Raw genomic sequence first — 19,910 nt, 5'->3', positions numbered from 1 at the left:
GAAAATCTGCCAGGATTGGGGGGGGTCATTGGTGAAAAATCTGCTGGGAAACGGTGGGTTAACGTGCCATGTGCCAGCAGACTTTGGACCCTCATGGAGCCATGGTGCCGGACAATTTTTGACCTTTTTTAAGTTTGCTAGATAGGTTAGAAACGATGAGAAAACATGGAGAACAACCATAAAAGTACTCACAGAAGCCAGTTAGGTCGATTTTGAGGTCAATTCTTCCTGAACAGGAGGCTGAAAACTTCAGAGCAACGCCCATAGACTTTATTGGCTGCCGCCGATACCCACTGAGTTGAGGTAGATCTCTGTTTTCTTCATCTTTAACTATGCTATTCGAGCCAAGGACACTTCTGTTGGATATATAATGTAGATGATATACACTAAGAAGTGGGTACAGATGTGGGAAGGATGCATGCATGTCAATGCCAGTCACCTCCTGCCAAATTTGAAAATTTTTGTTTTGACACTGGTTGTAGTTAGAAACCATACAGGTACGGCTCCAGCACTGTCCGCAGACATAGGCATAGCCATACCTGTATGGCTCCGGCACTCAGCGGGTTAAACCAAGGCTTTCTTGCATTAGTCAAAGGATATGAGAAGAGAATATATGCTTCCATGCTCGAGAGAATAACCTCTGTAATGTGCAAGGCACACTCAGATGGCTCCCTGCCATGGAAGCAATAATCATTCCAGGGAAAATCAAAGAAGTACTGCCTGAGGGCCTCCCAATCTGCAGCTCCAAAGTGCCACAGTTGACATTTCTTTGGAGGGTCCAAAGGCTGTACAAGAGCGATAGGATAGGTTAAGGTAAAAAGGTTGTGATCAGAGGAGCCCAATGGAGAGGAACGAATAACAATGTAAGCAGGAACAAATAACAATGTAAGCAGAAGGATTAGCTGGAGGGAAGAGGTTAAGTATGTTGGAGCTCTCTCTAAGGCAATCAGGGATACAGATAGGGTGCTGTACAAGCTGCTCTAGGTCATTAAGGATAGAAGAGATGTAGGCTTGTTCACCAGGTGGATTGGTGAAAGGAGAGGAGAGCCAAAGGTGGTGGTGAAAATTGAAATCTCCTAGAATGGAGATTTCAGAGAAAGGAGAAATGGATAGGATGTGTTCCATCATTGAGGTAAGATAGTCGAAGAATTTTTCAGTCAGTAGAATTAGGGGATAAGTAAACAGTGCAGATATATTTAGTCAGAGAATGACAAGAAAGCCGAAGCCAAAGAGTAGATAATTCAGAAAAATCAAGCTCAGGAACATGAAAGCAAGATAAGTCGTTGCATACATTTATACACAACATCCACCTTTGGCTTTGAAATGAGTATAGAGAAAGTAGTAGGATACAGAAAAGGGTTTGCTGTCAGTTGCCTCAGACAGCTGAGTCTCAGTTAGAAAGAGAAGGTGAGGTTTAAAGGAGGAGAGGTGGTGGTCAGCAGACAGAAAGTCAGAGGAAAGGCTACGAATGTTGCAGAAATGAAGAAGTGAGTCAAACAGTGGTTCAAAGCAGCTCGCTGAGTCGTCACCTGGACAGGAGCAGACAGTGGGGGCATTTATGGTCCCCCATCCCCTGGGGACTCCGAGGTTTGGTTATTGGACGCCATTTTTCTTTTATAATTCTGAAAAGGAAGTGTAGTGTGTACTGTGCATGTAGTTTGGTGCTGGTGGTTAACTGCGACGACAGTTTTAATTCAGTTAATCAATCAATCAATCTTCAGGTTATAATACCTAAACTGAGAGAAGGCTGGTGTATTTCTCTGTCTATAGATGATTCTCTTTGATATGATGCACCAGGGAGGAATGTGATGGACATGCCCCAGTTGAGAAGTAGACACAGTGGAATGGTAGGCCAGCTTTTGCCCTGGACTGAACCACGAAATCACCCAGTTACAAAAATGCATACAAAACTTTATTTTGCTTATGGCAGATTTACCCACCAGAGATATGTCCTGTGACTTTTGTGTGTGTGTTCTTACCTAATTGTTCTTACCTAATTGTACCTTTACAGGAATGAGTCAAGCTCATACTGGCCCGTGTCTTAAACCATTTTTATCATACATCGCCTTATATTCATGAGTTGTTTTGGCCCACACTATTTCATTCAGCAGTGCATTCGACTGATCAGTTGCCCTATTTGGGAAACTAAATTTCCTTACGTCTTCATTGCCTCTCTTTTTATGCAATTTTTTGCAGTGTCCTCTTGCTGATGCATCCCCATAGGTTATGTAATCATTTATGTCTATTTTCTCCTTCCCTGATATGCATTTATATAGCGTAATCATGTCTCCTCTTTTCCTTCTCTCCTGTAGCGTTGGCAGATTCAGTTTTTCTAGTCTTTCTTCGTAGCTTAGATCCCTTAACCCGAGAAGTCCCGTCAACGTATTGGTACATTTCTACATTTTGTATTTGCCTGTCCCATCGACGTATGGGTACATTGCAACATTTTGTATTTGCCAGTCCCGTCGACATACTGGTACGTCGCACAATTGCAAGGTTCATAATTTGCACAATTTTCAATTTTCGCGCATTATTTTTCGTGCGTATACACAGGAAACCTTCCTCTATACCTCTACAAGATGCCAAGTAGGGACAATGCCTTACACCGCATAACCTCCCCCCCCCTCCGCACGCCATTGTCTCAGCAATTCACCTGTTACCAGTGACCTGGCCAATAAAGACATTCAGGGCCAGAGTGATTCCCCAATCGATGACAATGTGCAGGACAAAGTTTACATAGCATTAGAGGAAGAAACAGTCAGAAATGATGATCAGATAATGTGGCAAAAGAAGGTCAGGTATGGTGATGAGTTAGTGAGTGAAACAATGCTTATAATGACTATATTACTGTTTGAAAACCAATATACTCTTCTACTACATTTAAATTCGTACCAAGTAAATAAATAAATACCGTTTATGAGTGGTGTGACATAGTTACCCTCCCATAGAACTCGTTTTCTTTGGTGCCAGCCTGTTAGAAAATCCAGTCAGGTACTGCTACCTGGATTGAGTATTTTAAACCTCAGGTGAGCGATTTCTCTATGAAATTTCGATATTTCTCACCAAAAGCGGAGGTTTTAGCCAAAAAATTTTTTTTGGAAAATACCTCAGGATTGGGGGGTGTCGGAGGTGCGAAATAGCTCGGAACGTGACGGGTTAAGCTTTGTACCCATCTTGTAGTGACCCTTTGAATTTTTTCAATCTTATCTATGTGTTTTTTGAGATGAGGACTCCAGACTACTGACGCATACTCCAGGGTTGGTCTGATGAATGAAGTTATCTTTCTTAGCATATGTTCATTTATGTATGTGAATGCTATTCTTACATTTGCATGCAGTGTATACATGTTTCGTACCTTCTCACTGATTTGGTCAGCCAGAGATAGTCTGTTATTGATAATCACACCAAGGTCCTTCTCTTTTTCTGATGTGCATAGGGTTTTACTTCCTAACTTATAATCCCAATCAGGTCTTTTTCCACCTATACCAAACTTGATTACATGACACTTGTCCACATTGAATTCCATTTGCCATGTATTGCTCCATTCATGAAGTTTATTTAATTTTTCTTGTAGCTCTTTATAGAGTCTGTGTTAGAATTCTCCTTTGTATTTTTGCACAATCAGCAAACATATTTAGATAGCTTTCATTTCTAGTGTTACTGTCTATATCATTTATGTACACTAATAACATAATTGGTGCCAGCACTGAGCCCTGTGGAACTCCACTGGCCACTTCCCTCCATGATGAGTAATTTCCCCTTAGTACTGTTCTCATTTCTCTTTTTTTTTGAGAAAATGTTGCATCCAACAATACAGTTTGCCTCAGATTCCTCCTTGACTGTACAGTTTCCATAAAAGTCTTTGGTGTGGTACTATGTCAAATGCTTTCTTGAAATCTATATAGATACTGTCTACCCATCCCTCTCTGTTCTGTAATGTTTCTATTACTTTATCATAGTAGCTCAACAAATTAGTGACACATGATTTTCCCTTTCTGAAACCAAACTGTCTTTCTGTTATCAAATTGCGTTCTTCTAGATAATTTACTCAAACTTTTCTTATCAGCGCTTCTAATACCTTGCTTACAACACTGGTTAGTGATACTGGTCGGTAGTTGAGTGGATTTTGTCTATTCCGTTTCTTGAATAAGGGTAAAATATTTGTTTTCTTCCAAATATCAGGTAGTTTACCTTGTCCCAAGGATTCCTTGAAAATTAAAGATAATGGTTTACTCAACTCCTTTGCACATTCATGTAGCACCCAACATGAAATTTCATCAGGACCATTTGTTTTTCCTTTGTCTAATTTACTTAACTCCTGTATTTCTTTTTCTGGTATTTGTATATCTGGTAGTATGTGTGGGCATGCATGTTCCATATATTTCCTCTCGAAATTATTTTCTTCTGCAAAAGCTGATTGAAATTTCTTATTTAGTGCTTCACAAATATCCTTCTCTTGTGTGTAGGTGATCCCCTCATCTGTAATGGATTGCATTTTATATTTTACTTTGGCTTTGTTTCGGATGTAGCTGTAAAATAGCTTCTGTTGATCACTACTTTTATTTACGATGTCCTCCCCAAACTGTTTTGGGGCTTCCCTCCTTATTCTTGTATAATCTTTTCTTGCCTGTTTATAGTTGTTATATGCCCGTTCACTATTGTCTCCTGTATCTGTTCCACAACAAATCTCTTTCTTCATTTGATTTTTTACAGTTTGCATTAAAGCACTTCTTTATTTTCTTTTCTGCTTCTTTTTGCTGTGGGATGTACTTCTGGACTCCTTTTTCATAAAGTTCACCGAATTTTCTTTATATAACATTTAAATCTTGTCCTCTAAACTCTTTTCCCAATCTGTTTCTAAGAAGTATTTTTTAGGTCATGATAGTTGCCCTTATTGTAGTTAAGGCTCTTTTTGTAGCTTTCATTGCTATTAACTGTTATATTCAATCATGAAATAATACTGTGTGGTCACTTTTGCCGAAAGGAGGGTTATACATTATAGTCAATATTATTTTCTTGCCTAGTAAATATAAGATGTAGTACTGATGGTGTGTGTGTGTGTGTGTGTGTGTGTGTGAGAGTGTGTCCGACTCTGGGAAAAAGTTTAACAGCCTGTTCCCCGATGCCCAGCAGTCCCTTTTACGTACAGCTCCGTTCAGAAGTTCGTACTACACCCAAAGTGGAAGGCTCAAGCCTCGGTCCGCTCTTTCTGGACGACATGTTAATACCACGAACCTCTCGCCACCACAGACAGAGCAGCAAGTACCAGAACAGTTTCAGTCACACGACGAATGCGAAATTTGAGATGAAACGGATATTTATATAGATATTGGCAAGTATTATTACCTATTAAGGAAGGAAATACGCGGACGAATTGCGGCTGTGATGAAAATATGTATACAAATAACAAGTTACAATACACAAATATAGGGAAAGGAAGAAGTCTGATATGAATCAGTAAGTGATTTGTGAGCTGACTATTCTCCCACTGAAACGCGCACACACACACACACACACGCATACACGCACGCACACACACGCACACACACACACACACACACACAAACGTAAACACAAACACACAAGAACAATAACAATAACAACAACAGCCACCATCACGACCGTCTCTGCCACCTACCACCACCCACCACTACCACCGTCACCAACCAACACCCACAATCCATCACCACCGCCGCCGCCGCCGCGACCATCGACCACCACCACCGACACATTAACAAGTCACATATGGAGATAAAGACACTGAAATAGTTTACTTCATCCGTCCTGTTTGTGTGGGAAGGCCAAGGAACACATTATATTTGTTACGTGTGAGTGATCTTGCCTCGCGTAGGCGGTGGAAAATATATAAGGATAATTATAGATGTTTTCTAACAAAAATAGACAATTTCATTTTTATTTGTTTTTTTACTCTCTCTCTCTCTCTCTCTCTCTCTCTCTCTCTCTCTCTCTCTATATATATATATATATATATATATATATATATATATATATATATATATATATATATATATATATATGAGCCTCTGTAGTACAGTGGTAAAATGTGCTTTTTCGTACACTGAAGAACGAGGGTTCGCGCCCCGCCAGGGTAATAAACTTTGGGAGCGTTCTCCTGGCCACGTACTGCATTGGCGGACACAAGGGGTGCTGTGGTTGAATCAGTGTCACATACTAAAGTATGCTTGCACCCAGACGGCTTGCGCGGGCCGAGTACACTTGGTTTACAGACTACACACACACATCCAAAGCCACTCCAACACAACAATTACACTTACAAGCACATCTCACCCTACATACAATCTCTATTAGCCAGCCTATGCCACTTTTTAGAGATACATTGGCTGTATCGTCCCCACTTCGGTAGGGATAGGCCGGTCCTGCAGTGGAAACTCAAACGGCTGATAATATATATATATATATATATATATATATATATATATATATATATATATATATATATTATATTGTATCTATATCTGTCTATTTATATTATATCTATATCTACAGTATCTATATTATATCCATAGCTGTCTATGTATACCGTATCTAACTATCTGCAGTCTATCATATCTATATCTTTATTATATCTATCTATGTATATTATACCTATCTATCTACATCTATGTCTGTTATATCTATCTGTACTATATCTATTTTTCTAATATCTATCTCTCTATCTCTATGTATATTATTTCTATCTCTTATATCTATCTATCATATCTATCTATTGGATCTCTATTATATCGATCTTTCTATTGGATCTCTATTATATCGATCTTTCTATTGTATCTCTGTTATATCTATCTATCTATGTATACATATCCTTCATATAATGATAACAGTTGCCTAACTTTTCACATCAATATCGAGTCCAGCTTCCCTCTTTCTCAATCACTGCTTTGCAACCTGTCAGGCATGGAGCGTACAAGGCCGCGGATGAAGTCATGTTGCGCCGGCAAATTTCCCACTGGGCGTTGACGTGGTTGAGGAGTTCATTTCTTGTCCTCTCGTCTCCTGGCTGCCAGGTATTAACCATTTCAGCCCAAACGTGTTCTATTACATTTAGATCAGCCCCTTTGGCGAGCCAGTCTAAGATCTGAAGTGTGTCTTATCTCTGAAACCACTGCGATACTACACGTGCTGTGTGGATGGGGCACCGGTCATGCATGAAAATAATAGGTCCATCTGGGAACAGAAATCCCTTTGCGCGTCAAGATGGCAGGAAACGTTCCTCCAGGATATGGACATACTGGTCAGCAGTATAACGCCCCTCGTTGCTGGACAAGTCACCCAGGCCATGCAGAGTCAGGTATCCCCAGATGTTAAAGGTAACGTGACCCGATCGTGCCTCATCACAAATGTTGACCCTCTTGTATCTGCATGTTAAATATATATTTACTTTTTTTTTGTTGTTGATAACTGCAGCCATGAGACAGAATACTAGGTGATGACATGTCCCCCTAACCTTATATTATTTAGTGCTGATCACATTTTTTTCTTGGCACTGTCTTTATGCAAAGAAAACAGGCAAAGAGTAGAAGGAATCACATCTTTTTCCAGGACAATATTAACAGAATAAGACCAAAATAACGGATCCTGATTATTTTAGATGCCTGGTCATATTACCTTTAAAAGACTGGAAATCAAGGATGGAGGGGTATGCAGACTGCGGAAGACAGCTTCAGTATTGACCTATTACATACGTAAAAGTCTGAATATCGGTTAATCACTGTAACAGAGTGATAGAAAACAGATGACTGCAACGAAGACAGAGCCTGGAGGGGGGCAATAAGAGTACGGAATTTTATCAGCAATAAAAATGGTAAAATCATATACCTGGTGTTGTTTCTCCTCCAGCAGTGAACCCTACCATGCGAGGTGAAGGAGCAACACTTCTCATCCGTGAAGATGACTCGCGACCAAAAGTCTAGGTTCTCCTGGAAGTAGCGTTGAACAAAGGCTAACCTCCCCTCTCTGTGTTGTTGTGCCAGGCGTTCCTTCATTGCTGGAATTCTATGATGTATACCAGCGTCATGCAGCCTTCGCCTGACAGTCAGCGCAGACACATCTAACTGAAGACTGTCCCTTATGGGCACCGCGTTCGTAAGGGGAGTTGGCTCTGCTGCCGCGACAAGAACAGAATCTTCAGCCTGGGTGGTTCTTCGAGGGGCTCCCGTCCTTTCTGACATGCACGTATTCTATTCTATCTATCTATTGCCAGAAGCCTCAATCCCTTTCGGGGTGGCCACAAACAAATCGCCTCCACGTCACCCTGTCCCTCGCCATTTCACTGCCCTGCTCCCAACTCACACACCCCTCTCTCAAATACCTCTCCACCCCATCCCTCCATCTCATCCTCGGCCTCCCCCTCCCTCTCCCCCCTTCCACCTCACTCACATACACTCTCTTCGTCAGTCTTTCACCCTCCATCCTCTCCACATGGCCAAACCACCTCAGTGTATGAAAGTATTCGCTATTAGTAAATATGGCGCTAATACAAATCAATGCCGAAAATCTAGTTTGGAATAACATTACGAGTATGCATACTTGTGTTAAAATAAATTATATATGAAAATATTGTTACAAGGGCAACTGTTGTACTAAACAAACTACTGCCTATAAAGCTAGTGGCTTAGCGAGACTAAATGCAGCTTAAGGCCAGATATCCTGGTTTCACCCCATCACTGCACGGGACAGCCCTGCAGAGGCGATTGCTTGACTGTGGTTCATGGCTCTGCTTGACCAGACAGACCAGGGTTACACAACAGCAACAATAACAACAACAGCTATACATCAAGAGATGAGAACTGAAGTCTCGTTCTTAGAATGACTAGGACTGATTTGTATGTGACCGTCATAAATCAAAATCCTGTCAGTTCCTTCCAATGAAAGTAAACACACAAATTTCTATTCCATTGAGATGCCTGGACGCACTGTGTTTGAAATAATGGGGCACTGTGCATTGGAAGAAGACATCCTAAGACATTCCAAAAAATAAAGTCGTATACAAGAAAGACAGATTACTAGTTAACAGTTGCATTGTAGAGTGGGTGGGAGGATGGGGCAAGGCTGGTGCCTCGTTTCAGTCATAATGGGGGAGAGATGCAAGCAGAGAATTCAGATGAACAGTGGTGTGTGTGTGTGTGTGGAGAGAGAGAGAGAGAGAGAGAGAGACCGACGGTTATGTAGTTATGTAAGGGAAACATCATGTAGGCTACTTCATCAGAAAACATATGATTTCCATTATTCCTCAGACTCCACCAATCGTCTTCATCTGGTTTTGAGTATGAATATGAGTTTTAACTGTTCTGATATTTCTTAAATGTTTGAAGATCTTGACTGCATACAAATTATTTTTAGCTGCTTGGATTTTCTTTGAAGCAGTAGAACAGGTCATAGATACTGAGCTAAGATGGTTAGCTGAAATAATGCCCGTGTCTAGGGAGTAAGACATGTGATAGCTCACTAGCTCGCCTAATCACACTGATTCATAGCCGAACTTCTTATATTCTGTTATGTGCATTTCTACTATTAGTACTGTACTATATTTTTTAAGGCAGGCGAATATAAACATACTTTCATCATTTAATCAGCAGTAAGATTGACTGATACCTGCGAGTATGAAAATAAAATTCTCATTTCATTTAACAGTCGGTGAGCGAATGACACTGCTTTGATACAAGCTAAATTCTGGTTGCTCGTGGGAGGTTCGAAACTGTAACCTGTCGTCTGGGAAGGAGGGGCCGAGACTAGCGCCTTCCACATTGGGTGTAGTACGAATTTCTGAACGGAGCTGTACCATACACCTCCACTTGTTAATTACCACTTCAGGGCTAACACCCACTATCCATATTAAGTACATGCAAAGGGTACTTTCACAACATGTTGGCGGCTCTTCTCGTAAATCAGTCAAGTCTGTTTTTAATGAGGTTCAAATCCTTAAACTGTTCGCTGACCCAGTCGGAATGAATTCGAACTCGCGTCCATTGGGACTCCAGACCACTTTTGTACCGACTCTTCCACCACCTCAATCATATTATTATATTTGTGCAGCCTTACAATAGCTGAGTTATTCTGGGCCATTCCTACATCTTTAGTACTACGTTGCGGTTGCGGAAGATTCGGTGAACCTTAGTTATAGGGTAGGAATGAGTTTTTTGGTTACTGGTCAAATCAGCACATCAGTCTGATTATACCTGTCCAGCAACTGAACTGAAAGGGGTTAGGCATCTTCGTGATATTAAAATAAACGATTTTTACCCGTCCCCTCCCTGGAGAGGCTCGGGGACAGGTTTTGTTTTCACTCGATTTGTCAAATTGTTTGTTTGTCAGTCTGTCTGTCTGTCTGCCTGTCTGTTAACAACTTTACACGCAAGCTACTGGTGCGATTTTCAATAAAATTACTGGGATGATGAGCTATGACCTGATCACCTAATTAAATTTTGGGCCAAATTGGGCCAAGGCCTGAGCTGGGGTGCCCAAAAAAATGTGAAAAAAAAAACCATAACTCCTTTCAATTTAGTCATATCGACATGAAACCAAAACCTTCAGGTGCATCTTTCAAATCTGCATCCTATAACATACCTCATTAGATCAGGGGGTCACCCCCCAGTTAGCGGTTGGGGGGTCATTGTCAGGTGTGTCAGGCCTAAAATTTCAAATTGGCATAAATCGTATAATTTCACTTGATTTACTCCAAATTTGATATGTGGCATGTTTGACTAGAAATCCTGTTGTGTTTATACATCAGCACTAAAATGACTGCCAGGGAGGGGTCTTCTTTGCCTTCGCACTGCTTCTTTTTAGTGGTAATTTACAGTCATTCTAGAAGAGTTGATTATCTGGAAGGTTATGTAAAGCACATCGATAAAGAGAATGATAATATGTGCCAATGGTTAGGTCTGCTTGGTAGAGCCAGAATTGTGGGAGCTTGTATATTGAGAAAATTGGTCCACTGCAGGACTTGCTGTTGGTAATGCTCACCCTTCCCGGTTTCCTCTTTCCTTGTTCTCTGATCTCTACCTCAAACATCCTTGAGTTGGAAAAAGATGCCAGGATGAATAATTATAATTCTGTTGTTATTCCATTCATCTTTTAATGTTAGGATGAATAATAATGATGGTGATGACATTCTGTTAATTTTTCATCAGTCATATACTGTTACTGGATGAATAATGATCATGATTACATTCTATTAAACTTTTAATACCAGGATTACTAGTAATGATACTCATGACCTTCTTTTCGGTTTTCCAAATTTATTTATTGTCACAGGGCAGCATTCTCAGCACTGTAGAAGTGGCTATCCACCACGACCCCCGATATTGGAAGGACCCTCACCGATTCCTGCCTGAACGCTGGATTGATGAGGACGGACACTTTACCAGCAAGAAGGAAGGATTTTTACCGTTCAGCATTGGTAAGTGTCTGTGTATTCTTACCTAACTGTTCTTACTTAATTTTATCTTTACAGGAATGAGTCAAGCTCGAACTGTCCCGTGTATCAAACCATTTTTATCATACATCTCCTTAAATTTATGAGTTGCTTTGGCCCACTCTATTTCACTCGGTAGTGCATTCCACTGATCAATTGCCCTATTTGGGAAACTAAATTTCCTTGCGTCTTTCTCGCTTCTCTATCTATGCAGTTTTTTGAAGGGTCCTCTTGATGATGCTTCTCCATAGGTCATATATTCATTTATGTCTATTTTCTCCTTCCCTGAAATGCATTAATATAGTATAATCATGTCTCCTCTTTTCCTTCTATCCTGTAGTGTTGGCAGATGCAGTTTTTCTAGTCTTTCTTCATAGCTTAGATCCCTTAAGCTTGGCACCCATCTTGTAGTGGGCGTTTGAACTTTTTCTATCTTATCTATGTGTTTCTTGAGATGAGGATTCCAGACTACTGATGCATACGCCAGGGTTGGTCTGATGAAAGATGATATTATCTTCTTTAGCACGTCTTCATTTATGTATGTGAATGCTATTCTCATATTTGCATGCAGTGTATGCATGTTCCCTACTTTCTCACTCATGTGGTCACCCGGAGATAGTCTGTTATTGATAATCACACCTAAGTCCTTCTCTCTTTCTGATGTGTATAGGGTTTTACTTCCTAACTTATAATCCCAATCTGGTCTTTTCCCACTTTTCCCAAACTTGATGACATGACACTTGTCCACACTGAATTCCATTTGCCATGTATTACTCCATTCATGAAGTTTATTTAATTCTTCATGTAGCTCTTTACAAGAGTCTGTGTTAGTAATTCTTCTCTGTATTTTTTGCATCATCAGCAAACTTGCGTAAATAGCTTCCATTTCCAATGTTACTATCTGTGTCAATTATATACACTAAAAACATAATTTGTGCCAGCACTGAGCCCTGTGGAACTCTGCTAGTTACTTCTCTCCATGGTGATTAATTTCCTCTTAGTACTATTCTCATTTCTCTTTTTCTGAGAAAATCTTGCACCCAACAGTACAGTTTGCCTCAGATTCCTCCTTGACGGTACAGTTTCCCTAGAAGTCTTTGGTGTGGTACTCTGTCAAATGCTTTCTTGATATCTAGATAGATATTGTCCACCCATCCTTCTCTGTTCCATAATGATTCTGCAACTCTGTCACAGTAGCTTACTAGATTAGTAACACATGATTTCCCCTTTCTGAAACCAAATTGCTTTTCTGTAATCATATTATATTCTTCTAGATGGTTTACCCAAACTTTTCTTATCAGCTATTCCAGTATCTTACAACACTGGTTAGTGATACTGGTCGGTAGTTGAGTGGATTTTGTCTATTCCCTTTCTTGAATAAGGGGAAAATGTTTGCTTTCTTCCAAATATCAGGTAGTTTACCTTGACCCAAGGATTCCTTGAATAATAAAGATAATGGTCTGCTTAACTCCTTTGCACATTCATGTAGCACTCAACATGAAATTTCGTCTGGACCATTGCTTTTCCTTTGTCTAATTTGTTAACTCCTCTTGTATTTTTTTTTTTTTTTATTTGTATATCTCGTAATTTGTTTGGGCATGCATGTTCCATAATTTGCATTCCTCTCAAAAATTTTTCTTCTTTAAAAACTGATAGGAAATACTTATTTTGTGCTTCACAAATATCTTTCTCTTGTGTATATAGGATCCCTTCAGATGTAATGGATTGTATTTTATCTTTTAGTTTGGTTTTGCTTCGGATGTAGCTGTAAAATAGCTTTGGTTGATCACGACTTTTGTTTATGATGTCCTTCTCAAGCTGTTTTGGGGTTTCTCTCCATATTCTTGTGTATTCGTTTGTTGCCTGTGTCTTCTGTATCTTTTTCACAACAAGTCCCCTTTTTTCTTTTGCTCCTTTACATTCTTTATTAAATCATTTCATTATTATCAATTCTGCTTCTTTGTGCCGACAGATGAAATTTTGGACTCGTAGTTCATAAAGTTCACTGAATTTTCTATATATAACATTTAAAATCTTGTCCTCCAAACTCTTTTTCCCAATCTATTTCTAAGAAGTATTTCTTTAGATCATGATAGTTGCCCCTTTTGTAGTTAAGGCTCTTGTGGTAACTTTCATTACTGTTGACTATGTCACATGCAATCTTCATGTTGTAAATTAATACTGCATGGTCGCCTTTGCCGAATGGAGAGTGATATATAATGTTGTCAATGTCATTTTCTAGCCTCGTAAATATAAGATCTAATATGTATGGTACGTCAAGTCTTCTTTTCCTGGTGGTTTCTTTTGCATGTTGTGGTACGAAAAACTCCTGCAAATGGTCCAGGAGCTTTTGGTCCCAACAGCTTTTCTGGCTTTTTATATCTAGAGTATTATCATTTACTGTATATTTGTATTGAAATCTTCAGTTTGTACTGTGTAATTCTTTCAGATTTCTCCTCCATTGTATGTAGTAATGCTCTTAAACTTTGAAATGTGTTCTCTGCCAGGTCTTCATATTCGCCTTTCCCCCAAATGTTTAATTTGGGTGGCATATATAAATTTGCCACAGTTACTTTCCCTTCAGACGTACTAATCTCTATTGCGATCAGCTCTGCATGTGAGGGTAAATCTAGTTCTATTTCTTTGACTTGCAGATTTTTCTTTGTTAATATTATCATTCCTTCTCCTTTTTAAAAGTTCCTATCTCTTCTCCATCAATTGCATTCCTCTAGGTTTAGGGAATCGTTTGATATCCTTGGTGTTAATTTTGTTTCAGTTAGGCAAACAATATGTGGTTCCTTTTCTTTAATGTAATCATTCATCTCTAGTAATTTAGATATCATTCCATCTACATTGGAGTACATCAACATAATCATCTTGTTAACATATTTTTCATGACTTGGGTCTACTACATTCCTCCTTTTCATTCTCTCCTGATTATGTACCACTTTTGAACCTGCAATCCAATTACTTTGTAAAAAAATGTGTTCCTTTCTTCCTCTGATCTTCCCTCCTTCTTTGTTTTTGCCTCCTCCCTCTTCTCTTTTAGTAATCCCAGTTCCTCTTGAGTTAGGCATCTTTTTATCCATACATTTTTGAAATCCTCTTTTTCCATAAGTTTATTTGCATTTTTTGGTATTTCTTTTACAGTGTTTACACGCTGGAAGGTTACTTTCAGGGGCCTTGATTTATTTCTCATATTTCCCTAGCCTTTTGTGTGTGTGTGTGTGTGTGTGTGTGTGTGTGTGTGTGTGTGTGTGTGTGTGTGTGTCAAGCATAGCTTTCTATCTGTATCTGATACCGCATACTCTAAAGGGTAGCTTCGACAGTATGACCTAGAAATTTCGTGCCGCAAAAATATTGTGCCCATTACTACTGATATACAACCACATACCTAGAGAATAAGAAAAAAACTTGTACCTATCTATAGCCAAATGCTTAAATCCTGGAGGGGGTGGTCATGTTCAAATCGCCTCCTTGTCGCCCTCCCCAGTGCCATTACGCTGCCCTCCTTCCATCTCGATCACTCATATGCTTCTACCTCTCTACCCACTCCCTCCACCTCATTTTCCACCTCCCTCTTCCACCACCTCATTCTTGGTCTCCCTCTCCCACCACCTCGTTCTCGATCACCCTCTCCCATCACCTCATTCTCGGTCACTCTTTCCCACCACCTCATCCTCGATCTCCATTTCCCACCATCTCATCCTCAGTCTCCCTCTTCCACCACCTCACACACACACACATTTTGCCGACGATAATTCTTTGCTCTGTCACTCACGAGGAAGCATTAATACCCCTCATCATCGATAATGAAGTTCTTGCAAAGTCGAGCATTTTATCTATTATCGCTTTGTACTATTGAGCTGGTTTGGCCATATGGAGAGGATGGAGATTGAGAGACTGACTACCAGCGTGTATATGAGTGAGGTGGAGGGAGAGAGGAGGAGAGAGAGAGACCGTTAAGGAGGAGGAGACCAAAGATGAAATGGAGTTCAAAGGAGTACAAAGGAAAGCAAGCAGCAACAGACCTGTTGGTCTTTTGGTTGCTGTTTGGTATAAGGAAGGTTATAACTAACAAAACTACTCTACCAGCTGAAGACGAGGATAGAATAGCAGGAGGCCCCCCCATTCTACCCACCAAACCCTCTAGCCGAAGCCGGCAGGTAACTGTGAGAAGGATCACCGTACTGTACAGCATAGAAAAGCCGTCATGGAAATTGCAGGTGATGGATCACTTTTAGTAACTGTAATGTCATTGATTATGTTATAATCTTCTATAGGAACTGGAGAAACTGCAAGAATTGTATGCATACTTTCTGTTGTAAATACTGACGTGAAGAACTTTTGCCATCTTAGCTTCATCACCAGTGTGTTGTTCGTTATCTAGAGGGATGTAGTGCAGAAATTTATGAGGGAGGGGTGTGGGAGATGGAGAAAGGGCAACCAAATGGCAGAAGACAGCGACGTGGAGGCAGCATGATTGTGGCCACCCCTTACGGGATTTAGACTTCCGGCAGTAGACTGACAAATAGATAAATCAATGAGTTCAAAAGTTCTAGCAGAACGAGGTACAATATTTATAATGCCAGCAAGGTTACTTGGCTGGCCACATAAACAGAAATGTGTTGGACTACCTTAGCTTCACTTCAGACCTTAACGCCTAGAATATGATAATAAAGGATTAACTGTTACACATTTTTTTATTTTTAGTAGTACCTTCTGTATCGTACTGTTTGGGCTATTCTGTTCTAAACGATGCATTTTGTGACCGAAAAGTTCGTGCCATGTCACAAAATAAAATATAAACTGGTAGTTTCAGAATAACTAAAGAGAACCAATTGGCTTGATCAGTCTTGTGCGACAAGGGAGGGAAAATACCAATATATTTTCTAATCTATGAAATCAATGTGACTTTAATGATAAGATCTAAAGAGGGGAGTTTGGAGATGACTTCCTGTTTAGAGATGGCTCACTTCTTTCGATCTTCTCGTTAAGAAATTTGATATGTCCTCTTTGATTCTCAGTTTTTAGTGGTCATTTCTTCTCTGTTTTTAGTGGTCTTTCATTCTCTGTTTTTAGTGATCTTTCTTTGTTCTTAGTGGTCTTTCATTCCCTATTTTTTGTGGTCGTTCATTCTCTGTTTTTAGTGTTCTTTCGTTTTCTAATTCTAGTGGTCTATCATTCTCAGAATTTAGTGGTATTTCAATCTCTATTTCTGTGGCCTTTCGTTCTCTACTTTTCTGGTCATTCGTCCCCCTTTTTTAGTGGTATTTCATTGGTTATAGAGATCTTTCTTTCTCTCTTTTTTAATGGTCTTTCATTCTCTATTAATTGAAAATGTGACTTTTTTTGTTTCTACCACAGGGAAGCGCAACTGCCCGGGCGAGGCTCTGGCCCGAATGGAACTTTTCATTTTCACAACGACAGTGTTCCAAAGCCTCAGTGTCGCTGCACCGCCAGGCAAGACCGTCAACCCTGGCCATGACCCCAACAAGCCACTCTTCCACACACCAATCACCCAAGACGTCCTTATTGCTATTCGCGGGTGATACTCTCAACCCATTCAGCAGAATGACGTACGGGATGTCATAAGGAATGTGAAAATTTTTAGGGGCAAATTTTGAGTATTAAATGTTCGACATGAGTCCAAGTCAACAATTACTTCGTACTGTTAACTTCTTGGGTAAAAACTGTCCCCATAATTCACTCATAATGTCATAAGTAACTGTAGCTCAGTAAGGTCGCTGGTAAACCATTTTTATGCACAATTAGTCGACTGTATCACCAGTCAAACAGGGCGGTACTCCCACGGTGGGTGGAAAACTGATGACAGGGAGACTTGGTGCTTTCGCTTCGTCAGCACTCGAGACTAACTTCTGACCATCCCCCTTTGCTGAACTTATTGTTTCAGTAACAGTGGACAGAGAAGGACTGAGGAAGGTTCTGCGCACACGGTGTACACGGTAAGCTGCTAGATGCCGTCAAAAGTTTTTATGATGTTAGTCAAGCATGTGTAGGGGTAAATGGACATCTAAGAGAATGGTTCACGATCGGTGTGGGCGTGAGACAAGGTTGTGTGATGTCCCTATGGTTGTTCAGTATGCAGCATATATGGATGGGGTGATGAGAGAAGTAAAAACACGAGTAATGGAGAGGGGGATGGCGTTGGTGATGAATGGTGATGGATGGAATATCTCAAAGTTGTTGTATGCTGATGATGTAGTACTGCTTGCAAGTACCGGACATAAGCTTGGCAGACTAGTGCAGAGTTTTGCTGATGTCTGTGAGCCTTGTGCCTTGAGAGTAAATGTAGAAAAGAGTAAAGTGATGGTGACTGAGAGAGAAGGTGACTCCCAGTGTGATGTTTGGATATAATAGCAGTGAATGGAGAGAGACTGGAATTGGTGAGAGAGTTCAAATACCTGGGTCCATGAAGGAGTGTTAGTGCCATCTTTAACAGATGGATGTGAGTCTATGGTGTGGTATGAAAATGAGAAGTCAAGAGTGGGACCAGTGGAGATGGGACTGCTGAGGAATGTATGTGAAGTATAGAGCGTGGATAGAATGCGATTCGTGAAAGACGTGGAGTGAGGAAGACTGTGGACACCAGATTCGAAGAGAGTGTACTAAAATGGTATGGTCATGTGGAGAGAATGGATAACAATAGTGGTGAAAAAGAACTATTTGAGCGAATTTGAAAGAAGGAGGAGGCGAGGTAGCCAAGGAGAAGGTGGAGGTATATGGTGGATGAGTGAGTGTGGAAGAGAGGTATGGAAGTTGGTGAGGCTGGGGGACTGACAATTGATCGATCTGGCTGGATGAACATTGTGAGGAGAAGCGCATAGTCAGGGATTTGGCACCCCTTGTTAACGCGACAGCGTCCGGACTGACCCTATTGGATACATTTATGTGAGCCTGCAATACGTGTTGAATGTTTTTGGCGTATCAGATAGAGCCGGGATTCTGGGGGCTTGAATGGTGAGTTAATGGGAGCATGGACCACTGGACTGGGTAAATTTGGGCTATCTGGACGTTGCTCCTCCCCACCCTGCCCTAGGGTGGGAAAGAAGGTCCGGATGATGATGATGATGATGATGATTATTATTATTACTATTATTGTTGTTGTTGTTATTATTATTATTATTATTATTATTGTTGTTGTTGTTTCATTTAATTATTCTTCTCCTTTTTCTACCATAATGTGAGGAAATCAGCGAAAATGCAGTAAACGTGAGATTGAATATATAGTAGGTTAGATTTAGCTCAACTGTTTCACAAAAACCTAATCTAACAGACATAACATATCCCTAAAGGTGATGTAGCTGCTCCTCTAAATGACTTCCGTGATTTCGTAATACCTTCTCCTTAGCGAATTATTCTGTACATTACATCCGGGTTTCGTGTGGTATTGATGCAATCTATACCGATAGTAAAGTGATATAAATAACATAGAATATGAAAATGCAACAAGCAAAATATTCCACAATGGAAAATGTGTAATGAAGTGTAAGGGTGGTATTTTGAGTGGTACAGAAGGTTGTGTAGCAACTCTTCCTTATTGACTCATTTAGTATAAACCACACTAATATTTTATTGTATGTTATCTATAGCCTTTATATCTACGTAAATTGCATCAATAGCAAACACAGGATACTGAGCAGAATAAATCACTAGGGAAGAGGCGTTACAAAATTCAAGAAACTGTTTAAAAACTCCTTCTTCAGTAACCTAGACTTACTAGGATCAATGTTTCCCGCCATGTCAGTTATTTCCTCCCATTATAGGAAACCAACACATCTCCATCTTCGTCTGCAGAGGAGGTGGTGATTTTCTTTCCATAGACTTTCTCAATGACAGATAGGGTCCTTACTAACTGATTTTGACTATGATGTTTTCCAATTCGAGTGTCCTTTCCCTGTTTCTAGATCCTGCTCATCTGGAGTACATTAATAATAATGATAATAATAATAATAACGATAATGATAATAATAACAGTAATAATTTCCACCGTAACTGTATAATAGTTATATATTTAGTCCTCCTTGTTTCACACCCTATGCACAGTAGTACAATGATCATGACGATCATCATCATCATCATCATCTTCGTGAATTTTCCTTCTTATAACCAGTAATATGCTCTGCCCATTACTCCACGCCTCCACAACATTTTGCTTTATTCTTTTCTTAAGGACGAGGCAAAAACATTTAAAATCTTCCTGTATCTTTATTTTTTCATTAAGTCCAAGATGTCCATTTATTTTAATTGAGAGTATTAGGTCGCTCGCTTTCTTCGTTTTGTTATTCTTAGAAGTGGGCTAGAAGACTTTTTTTTTTTTTTTCATGAATGATAGTCATTGACTCTCTCTCTCTCTCTCTCTCTCTCTCTCTCTCTCTCTCTTTTGGAGAGCATTGTCTGTCATTATGGAAACTGTGTATTTGTGGGTTTTATC

The 19,910-nt window shown here is 40.0% G+C and overlaps 1 protein-coding gene across 1 annotated transcript in view; it reads left to right on the top strand.

Moving 5' to 3' along the window:
• LOC145398406 (cytochrome P450 2L1-like) overlaps window positions 1–19,910 on the top strand; it is a 115,174-nt gene that overhangs the window by 52,604 nt on the left and 42,660 nt on the right. The window contains exons 10-12 of the mRNA XM_080271286.1: window positions 11,296–11,440; window positions 16,823–17,003; window positions 17,370–17,421. Coding sequence (XP_080127412.1) covers window positions 11,296–11,440; window positions 16,823–17,003; window positions 17,370–17,421 — 378 coding nt within the window. The remainder of the gene's footprint in view (window positions 1–11,295; window positions 11,441–16,822; window positions 17,004–17,369; window positions 17,422–19,910) is intronic.

The sequence above is a fragment of the Coenobita brevimanus genome, chromosome 5 (assembly GCF_032717465.1).
Source record: "Coenobita brevimanus isolate Jiangsu-jjx chromosome 5, ASM3271746v2, whole genome shotgun sequence".
Classification (NCBI taxonomy): domain Eukaryota; kingdom Metazoa; phylum Arthropoda; class Malacostraca; order Decapoda; family Coenobitidae; genus Coenobita; species Coenobita brevimanus.
Note: the sequence above shows the minus strand (reverse complement) of the source record. Positions and strands in the feature narration are given on the sequence as shown.